The 9,370-nt window shown below is 64.7% G+C and overlaps 1 protein-coding gene across 2 annotated transcripts; it reads right to left on the reverse strand.

Annotated features, from left to right (window-relative positions):
* Positions 1 to 788: 788 nt before the first annotated feature.
* Positions 789 to 9,221, reverse strand: HAAO (3-hydroxyanthranilate 3,4-dioxygenase). Of its 2 annotated transcripts, none has more exons than XM_004616045.2 (11): positions 9,053 to 9,221; positions 8,725 to 8,814; positions 7,452 to 7,530; positions 3,874 to 3,957; positions 3,569 to 3,675; positions 2,370 to 2,459; positions 1,942 to 1,985; positions 1,661 to 1,806; positions 1,174 to 1,242; positions 1,014 to 1,096; positions 789 to 945 (listed from the first exon to the last, which is right to left on the reverse strand). In XM_004616045.2, exons 2-11 carry the CDS (start codon positions 8,802 to 8,804, stop codon positions 867 to 869), a joined length of 861 nt encoding a protein of 286 aa, XP_004616102.2. In that variant the 5' UTR covers positions 8,805 to 8,814; positions 9,053 to 9,221; the 3' UTR covers positions 789 to 866. The 2 variants fall into 2 exon arrangements, with proteins under 2 accessions (XP_004616102.2, XP_054977927.1); XM_055121952.1 differs by having other exon boundaries at positions 8,725 to 8,820.
* Positions 9,222 to 9,370: the final 149 nt, after the last annotated feature.

Genomic DNA, 9,370 nt, shown 5'->3' on the forward strand with positions numbered 1-9,370 from the left:
GAGGCTGCGGGGCCTGTTCAGTGGGACGCAGGCTCTGCCTCAGCCACCCTCGGGGGAGAAAGGGGCCCCAGGGCGCGGGGGCCAGAGGCAGAGGCGGGGGCTTCTGGCACCCCCGGACCTGCACCGCCTCCGTTTGCCTCGCGGCTGCGGGCTTTTGCCAGGCTTGGCGGGTCTGGAAACTTCCACCCTCCGCCCTGCGCTCACACACGCTTGTCCTCGCGCCTCCCTCGTGCTGGGCTCTCCCTGGGGTGGAAGCCCCTGCGGTACGGGCACGCGGGTGCCCGGGGTTCCGGAAGGCCAGCCTCGCCGCAGCCACCTTCCGGAGGGCACTGCTGGGCACCACGCTGGCAGACGCCCCCACCCCAGCAAGCCCCTGACCCACCTAGCCACGGCCCTGGGAATGAGCAACGGGTCCCCAGACAGCGCTGGGGCCAGCCAAGCCCCCGCACCCCCGCCCAGGACCACCCGTCCAAGGTGGCTGTGCGTCCTCACATCTCCCGCACTCAGAACTGTTCAAGAATAAACATCCCTGCTGGTGAGGTGTGACTGTTCAGCAGCCGGCAGGCACACACGCACACACACGCACTCACGCACGCACACATGCACACACACACACATGCACACACATGCGCACACACATGTATGCACACGCACACACATGCACACACATACGCACACACATGCGCACACACATACGCACACACCTGCAGTCATACTCACCCGTGTTCACACTTGCAGGGGCCACATCGCCTGTCCCTGGACCCGGAGCTTTATTGTGGCCACTTTAGGGTGCAGGGGATGGGGCAGGGTCATGGCCTGCCGTCTGGGGCTTTAGAGAAGGGCCCCGTGGCAGGCAGGCAGGCGGGTCACCCCAGGGGCTTCTTGTTGGCTGGGTCCTGCGTCACTGCGAGCGCCAGGGAGCCGCGCGCCCTCTCCCAGGAGTACCTGCGGGCCGAGAGGGGGTCACGCGCCGTGCCAGCCCGAAGGGGCGCCCCCAGACACCGGGAACTCACGTGGTCCCGGCCGGCACCAGGAGGCTGTCGTCCGTGGCCAGCCCGAGGCGCTGTCCCCCCACGGTCACCACGGAGGAGCCCTCCTGCGAGGAGCACGGAGCCCTGAGGACGCCGTCCCTGCTGCCCCCCACTCAGCCCACCCCCGGCCACCCCCACTTGCCAGCTGCCACAGCCACACGTCCACGTCCCGTCCGGGCCACTCGCCACGGCCTTGTCCCAGGACCAGCACCTGCAGGGGCAGCCGGTGTTTGTCCCAGACACCCGCAGGAGGCGGTCGAGGGCTGTCCCCTGCACACGCGTGATCAGCTCTCCCCGAATGTGTGAGCATGCACATGCTGACCGTGCCTGCACACGCATGTGTGATCAGCTCTCCCCGAATGTGTGAGCATGCACATGCTGACCATGCCTGCACATGCGTGTGTGATCAGCTCTCCCCATATGTGTGAATATACACATGCTGACCATGCCTGCACACGCATGTGTGATCAGCTCTCCCCATATGTGTGAATATACACATGCTGACCATGCCTGCATACGCGTGTGTGATCGGCTCTCCCCATATGTGTGAACATACACATGCTGACCGTGCCTGCACACGCATGTGGCCACCGCTCCCTTTTCTGTGGCTGTTGCCCAGGCTGCCTCACCTGTGTCTCATAGGTGTCCCCGAACAGGCTGAGGGGCGTGCCCGCCTGCAGCGGCCCGCGGTGCTCGTCCAGCCAGACCTCCAGGGACATGGGCTTCATGACAGCGCGTGTACTCAGGGCAAAGGGCGGCTCTGGGCGCAGCTGGGCTGTACCACGCAGGCCGTGTCAGGGCCCTGTTGGCCACCCACTGCCCAAGCCGCTCTGGTGCAGGGGGGAACGGTCAGTGCTGGGCAGTCCCTGGAGCAGCCCCCCGGCCCTGGGAAGGGGGAGGGAGGCCTCACCCGGGATGGGCTTCCCTGTGCGGTACTGCTCCGAACTGAAGAACCTGCAGGACAGGACAGGGCACCTGAGCACAGAGGCGAGCACGCGCACACAGTGCACACGTGTGCACACATGTAACACACAGCATGCATGCACACAACATGCAACATGTATGCACACAACACACATGTACACTGCACTCGTGCACACAACATACACACAACACACCACAGCCACACATAACACACAGCACATACATGGACACAACATACAAGCACACACAAGAACACAGAACACAGCACACACATGAACATAACACACACATAACCTCAACCCACATGCATACAACACACATGCACAAGATGCACACAAACACATGCACACCACGCACACGCACACGCATCCCCTCTGGGGCCCGGGAGGCAGGACAGCCCCGGGCTCTGCTCACTCCTGGATGATGGGCACCAGCTGGGTGCCGAGGTCCTCACAGTAGAACCACTTCTCAAACAGGACGTCCGTGCTGTCACCCACGTAGTACCTGGGACAGAGGCACGCGGTGAGTCCTCCAGGCTGGCCTGACGCTGGGGGCTGGCGCCCGCCCCCTCTGCCCCCCCCCTGCCTTTCTCGTGCTCCAGCAATGTCCGCCACACCCCCAGGCTCTCCCCTTCCTGACTGCTGAGTCGCCCCTTCTAGTGCTGCTTGTCTGGGAAAGAATCCAGGGGCTGTGGACACGCCTCGGACAGAGCCGGGCCCTGACCCCGAGCAGCCGAGCAGAGGCAGCACTTGTCCTCTGGCTGCCAGACCAGGTTACGCTTCTGCTGGGACCTTCCCACACGGCCCCACGCACCTCCCAGCCCCCTCCCTGCCCCTGGAGCCTCCCAGCTGCCCACCTGCTCCCCAGACCACTGAGCTCCCCCCTGCCCCTGGCTCCCCAGCCCCCACCTGCCCCCCCGCACCTCCCAGCCCCCACCTGCCCCTCCCCGAACCTCCCAGCCCCCACCTGCCCCCCTCCCACACCTCCGAGCCCCCACCTGCTCCCCCGCACCTCCCAGCCCCCACCTGCCCCTCCCCGCACCTCCCAGCCCCCACCTGCCCCCCTCCCGCACCTCCCAGCCCTCACCTGCCCCCCCCCGCACCTCCCAGCCCTCACCTGCGCCCCCCCCCACCTCCCAGCACCCCCCCGCCCCTGGAACCTCCCAGCTGCCCACCTGCTCCCCAGACCACTGAGCTCCCCCCTGCCCCTGGCTCCCCAGCCCCCACCTGCCCCCCTCCCGCACCTCCCAGCCCCCACCTGCCTCTCCCCACACCTCCCAGCCCTCACCTGCCTCTCCCCTCTCCCGCTCCCCCCCACCCCCCCACCTGAGGGCCCCAGCCAGGCCTTCTTGGCCTCAGTGAGGAGGTGAAAGGTGGGGCCCCCCACTGGGGTGCCCAGCTGCCAGGCCCCACCCACAAGTGGCGGAGGGAAGCCAGCCGGGGGTGCTTTTGGCTGCATTTGCAGGGGGCAGGATGCCTCCGTCTGCACTCCCCAAGTCAGAGCAGAAAAAAGAGGTTTGGAAGGACCTCCCACCCTGACGTGGCAAGGCCCCCCACAGTGCCCCCACCCAGCACCCGGCCCTTCCCTGGGACCCTACTGGCCCAGGCCCTCACCTTAGCCCGTCCAGCTCCGTTTCCAGCCTCCGCCGCTCGATCACCAGCCCCACCGTGTCCGCAAACCTCTGCGGAGAGTGGGGGACCCCCGCGGGCAGCAGGAATATCTGCGGGGGCAGGGGACACGGTGCCTTGGGGCTCAGCCCTCTGCGGAGAGTGGGGGACCCCCGCGGGCAGCAGGAATATCTGCGGGGGCAGGGGACACGGTGCCGCGGGGCTCAGCCCAGCCCCACCTCTGCCCAGGCACAGTGGCAAGGAGGACGCCTGACCCCGCCACGCCCCTTCCCCGCCCCCACCAGCCTCACCTCCCCCTGGCGGATGACCACGTCCCGGTGTTGGCCCCGCTCCAGCACCTTGAGAACCATGTGGCCCTGCAGCTGGTAGAACACCTGCAGGACAGGGACAGCTGGGCGCAGCGCCCTCCCCTGCCAGCACCCCGCCCGGCCGGCCTCCTGAGCCCCCACAGACAGCAGCGAGGGGACACCACGGGCCACCAGGGAGTGCTGAGGGGCCCCCACGGCGTGCTGCTGGGCCGGCCGCACTGAGCCCCACGGGAGTCTGCGCCAGGGAGGGTGGTGGAAGGGCCTGGGGTCAGGCAGGGCCGCTGAGGGTGCCCACTGCGTGATCCCCACCTTCTCGCTGAGCTACAGAGGAGTTGGGGACAGGCCCGGGCCGCGGAAGACTGATACTAATAAGGCCGGTCCCGTGAAGTCAGGGCTCTGGTCAGAGCAGGCCAGGGGCACCTGCAGGCGGGGCCTAGCCCTGCGACCCTTTAGAAGGAACCTGGGGCCGTGCCGGCCAGCTCCTCCCTGGCCACGCCCCCGCCTCTGTCCAGGGACAGCAGCGCTCTGGATCGCGTCTGGTTCATAGGTGGGCCTTAGGGTCCGGTGGTCAGAGCTCCAAGGAGGGGCCAGGGGAGCAGCAGTAGCGAGAAAACAGACTCTTGGACCAATGAGAGCCCAGAAACAGACCCTCGAGCCAATGGGAGCCTTGGAACAGACCCTCAGACCAAAGGGAGCCTGAAAACAGACCCTCGAACCAATGGGAGCCTGGGCACAGAACTTCAGACCAATGGGAGCCTGGGAACAGATCCCCGGGCCAATGGGAACCTAAGAACAGATCCTCAGACCAATGGGAGCCCAGAGACAGACCCTTGGGCCAATGGGAGGCTGGGAACAGATCCTCAGCCCAAAACGGAAGCCCAGAGACAGACCCTCAAACCAATGGGAGCCTGGGAACAGACCTTCGGGCCAATGGGAGGCCAGTCATAGAACCTCGGGCCAATGAGAGCCTGGAGACAGACTCTCGGGCCAGTGGGGGACTGGGAACGGACCCTCCAACGAGGCCAGTGAGAGCCCAGAGCCAGACTGTTGTTGGGCCAATGAGAGCTGGGAACCTGGGGCTGTGGCTGATGTACAACGCGGTGGGGAAACCAAGCGGCCACAGGCGACCACGTGAAGCCAGAGCCTTTTCACACCGCACGGAGGCCGACTCGGAATGGGTTGAAGACCCGGGTAAGAAACCTGCGTCTATGAGGTACACGGAGAGACACACGGGCAGGGCTCCGAGCTCTCGCCCTCAGAGCAGTCTTCAGGAGACACCGTCATCGGCAAAGTGAACAAAAGCAAAAATGAACAAGAGAGATTGTATCAAACCAAAAGGTTCTGCATTGCAAAAGAAACAGATGCTCCACTAATTGGGAGAAGACACCCGCACATCGCACGTCAAAGGGCACAAAAACACGCATCCACAAGGACTAGACACCCCTGTGTTCGCTGCAGCCCAGAGCCCAACACTGATGAGTGGATAAATGTGTGTGGGGTACCTGTGCTATGGAATACTACTCAGCTATGAGAAAAAGATAAAATCTTGCAGTTTGCTGCGACTTGGATGGAACTGGGGAAGTCATGCCACCTGAAGCTTGTCACAGTGTTTCACTCAGACATTGAGTGTAAAGAAACAAAACAAGGAATTTGCCCAGTGGAAACACAGAGCTGATGAGGGGCTAGGGAGACAGGGGAGGGTCCCGGCACTCTGCTGGCTGAGCAAGGGTCAGGTGAAACTATTATACTATTGTAAAAACCAGTAAGTAGAAGTTAATTAGAAATGATGAGAAATAAATTATGAGAGCATATTTTATTGAATCCAAATTACCTAAAACATTATCATTTGAACAAGCAATAAACAGAAGAAAGGCTAACAAGAGATTTTTGCCTATTTTCTGCTCTAGATCTTTCGATCCTAGTTCCTCCTACCTCCCTGCACTCCTCCATTGGTGCTCCCCGATTAGCCTGCGCTAATAGTCATGGAATGCTTCACTCTTTAAAATATTAGGAGTGGCTGGAGTGATAGCACAGCGGGTAGGGCGTTTGCCTTGCATGCGGCCGACCCGGGTTCGATTCCCAGCATCCCATAGGGTCCCCTGAGCACCACCAGGAGTGGTTCCTGAGTGCAGAGCCAGGAGTAACCTCTGTGTATCGCCAGGTGTGGCCCAAAAAGCAAAAAAAAAAAAAAATGAGTAAATAAAAATAAAATATTAGGAGATGGAGGGCTTCACTCTTTAAAGCATTCTTTTGTTCCAAGTGTTAAATTCTTTAGGAATTCAGACTAAGTTTCTTAGACACACTTTGGAAGTGGCCCTTACCAGCAGCCACCTAATCCTCGGGTTAGAATTCAGTGAGGGATCAGCAGGAGCCCTGGAAGCCCCAAAGGGTCCGAGGCCCCCTCAGCCACTACACTTCGTTCCTGGTGGGCCTTCAGGGCCAGGAGTCGGGGGGCTGAATGGGAGCTTGGGGGGCTGGGAAGGAGGGCGCTGCCCCGGAGTGCAGGGTGCCGACTGCTGTGACCCCGGAAGTCTCACCCACGCTCACCCACACTGACCCCCACTGCCGTCTCTGCCAAGGCCATGGGAGGTGGCGGGAGGCCCTCACTGGCCATGGGGCGGCGGCTGCAGAGCACACAGGGGCCTGGGTCGCGTCTGCTCCACTGCTGAGGCCCTAAGCGATGGCAGGAGGCAAGGGGAACCCCACCAGGCCCTTGGGGCGACTCTGCAACTCTCACCCCCACGTGGGAGGGAGGCCCTACGTCAGGGGAGAAGGGGCCTCTTCCATGCAGGGCTCTCATCTCTCAGGCACCGGGGGCGCTGGACATGGGCTTGTCCTGGGCCTCTCTGCCCAGAGGACTTCCCGTGCAGGGCAGTGAGCCACCAGCCCAGCCCTGACCCGCAGCCTGACCCCAGCAGATCCCTCCTGAGGGGGCACATCTGGGTCAGGACGGCTTCCAGATGCCCAGGGGAGCGGAACCCCACGGCCGCGCAGTGCCCCTCTTACTGACCCCCGGGCTGAGTGTCCCAGACACCAACCCCTGAATACAGCCCTGCCCAGGGAGGGAGTGAGGACCTCACCAGGGCTCCCCAAGAGCTGATGCAGGCTGCAGAGGGCAGCCGGGCCCCTGAGGCGGGTGCAGAGACTCAGGGGCCCGGAGCGGAACCTTCTGGGAGGCCAGGGGCCAGGCAAAATATGGTGCTGGCCCAGGGAGCCTTAAGTCTGCGCTAGCTCTGGGCCTCGGTGGGTCTCAGGAGAATGCGGTGTGGGGAGGGGAAGGCAGAAAGGCACACAGGGGTGAGGGGAGGGCAGGGCAGGAAGGCGTGCAGGGGTGCAGGGTGCCTGGCTTTCCCCTTTAATTTTCTTCAACAGGGGCAGAGCTCAAAGTTTAAGGTTCAGAGTTCATTCAGGGCACCACCTTCCTCTACCCCCAAGCCCAGTCAGAGGTGCCAGCCTCGGCTTGTCCCGGACCCCCTGGGTGGGGGGCTCCAGGAGGGCAGTGCCTGCACTCCCCCCTCCTCCAGGTGCCCGGTGTATCTCTCCTGGGTTCCCACACTCACCTCCTCCCCCTCCTCGATGTGGAAATCCTTCCTGGTGTTGGGGCCCCCCACGAACATGACCTTGAGCTGCTCCTGGTGCCTGCAGGGAGACGAGACGCTCGGTGCTGGCCAGATGGGACAGGGGCGGGGTGAGGGACCTGCGGACGGGTTCCTCGCCTGCCCCCCCCTCTCAGGCTCCAGGTCCTGGGGGACACGGGGCCCGTCCCTGGGGAGCGGGCGGCGAAAGGTCAGGTGGCCTCTGCCCCAAGCTGGGCTTCCAGGGGACACACGGGGAGGGGCAGGAGTGGTCCTGGGGTGGTGAGCGGCGGTGGGCCAGGGCCAGAGTCCCCCTCGGCCCTACTGGATACAACCCAGAGACCCAAGTCGGCCAGGCCCCCAGCCCCTCGCCTCTCAGCTGGGGCGTTACAGGTCAGCTTGCATTTCCCCGGCTCCTAGGTGGCAAGGGGAACCCAGGGGCTGGCACGGGGGCTGGGCAGCAGGCAGGAGGGTCAGGCGGGTGCTCCCGAGCAGCTGCCCATGTCCTCATCGAATGGCCAAAGGGCTGCCTGCCGGACCGGAAGGAGGACAGAATGTCCAGCGTGGCAGGGCCCCCTGCAGTGCTGGCCGCGGGCCCATCACCGGTCACCGCGGGGCCTAGTGAGGGCCCAGGGGCAGGGGGTCACTTCCTAAAGCCTGGCCCTGGCCTGGGCGGCTGCAGGGGTGAGGGACATACAAGCCGGGCCCCAGTGAGTGCTGGAGCAGAGTGAAGGTCCCCAGGACTGCAGGAAGGCACACCTGGCTGGTGCGGGGGCTTAGGGGCGCGTGAGCCCAGCGGGGGCCGGGGGCCGGGGAGCAGCAGCCCAGCCCAGCACGGTGGGGGGAGCAGGGCCCACAGGGGCAGGGGGGCTGTAGCTGGGGCGAGCACGGCCCCTCTGCACTGCCTTTCGCCAGCAGCGTCAGGGCTGGGGAGTGCCCTGCCCGGATTCCTCTGAAACCCGGGGGCACGGAGCCCCCTGCCGCAGCCTCCCAGAGTCGGGGGTCGGAGCTGAGTCTCAGGCCAAGGGGCCCCATCTGCTGTGGCCTCGGCGCCCCCCGCCCCCAGAAGTGCCGGTCACGACTGCCTCAGAAAGAGGAACACAGGCAGGGGAGTCCCGGGATGACCACAGCCGCCTGCTGCAGGCAGCCCTCGGGGATGGGGGCTGCGTGCAGGAGGCGCAGGGGTGGGGGTGCAGGGGTGGGGGTGCAGGGGAGGGGGTGCAGGGGTGCGGGGTGCGGGGTGCGGGGCTGGGCTCACAGCAGCTTGTTGCAGACAGGAGGCAGGAAGAAGTGGCGGTTCGCCTCCACCCAGCTCTTCACCGGCACGGGGTGCTGCATGGCTCCGGTGCTCGCCCTGGAAGGGAGACAGTGTCTGCTCCAGGCCTGGTTAATCAGCATCCTGGGGCCACGGGCGGGCGGAGCTGCCCCACACTGGGGCGGGAGCTGGGGGCGAGGTGGCCCCGGGGACTTTGACCTGGGCTTTCCTGGCCCCCGGCCTCGGCCCCACAGCCCCAGACCCTGTCCCCCAGGCCCCTGTCCTAGGCCCCGCAGCCCCAGACCCTGTCCCCCAGGCCCCACACACCCACCTTCAGCTGGCGCCCGCCGCAGGGGGCAGGATGGAAGCCGGTTGTCCCTGAAGGTCCCAGCGTGGACACGGGAACCAGCCGGCCAGTGCCACAGCGTGGAGGGGGCCGGTCCGGAGCACCAGCGGAGGGCCCGAGAATCCCACTGGGGCACAGCCAGCCCGCGTCCTGCCCTCGCTCGCCACACCTCAGACGCACTGCTGGCCACTTCTTCTAGAATTTTCTGCAGCACCAGAATTCGAGGAACCTCATTTTCTCTCGGTTCCATCTGGGCCCTCAGAGGCCCGGGCTGTGAGGGGAGCAAACAGCCCCATGGTCGGC

Source organism: Sorex araneus, chromosome X (assembly GCF_027595985.1).
Source record: "Sorex araneus isolate mSorAra2 chromosome X, mSorAra2.pri, whole genome shotgun sequence".
Classification (NCBI taxonomy): Eukaryota; Metazoa; Chordata; class Mammalia; order Eulipotyphla; family Soricidae; genus Sorex; species Sorex araneus.

Bases quoted from the DNA above. Each gene is read 5' to 3' on its own strand.
- HAAO (XM_004616045.2), bottom strand. From the start codon at position 8,804: ATGCAGCACCCCGTGCCGGTGAAGAGCTGGGTGGAGGCGAACCGCCAC. The intron at 1,986-2,369 runs GTGAGCAGAGCC...CCTGTCCTGCAG, and splicing joins CTGGTGCCCATCATCCAGGA to GTTCTTCAGTTCGGAGCAGT. The intron at 946-1,013 runs GTGAGTTCCCGG...CTCGGCCCGCAG, and splicing joins CTGGTGCCGGCCGGGACCAC to GTACTCCTGGGAGAGGGCGC.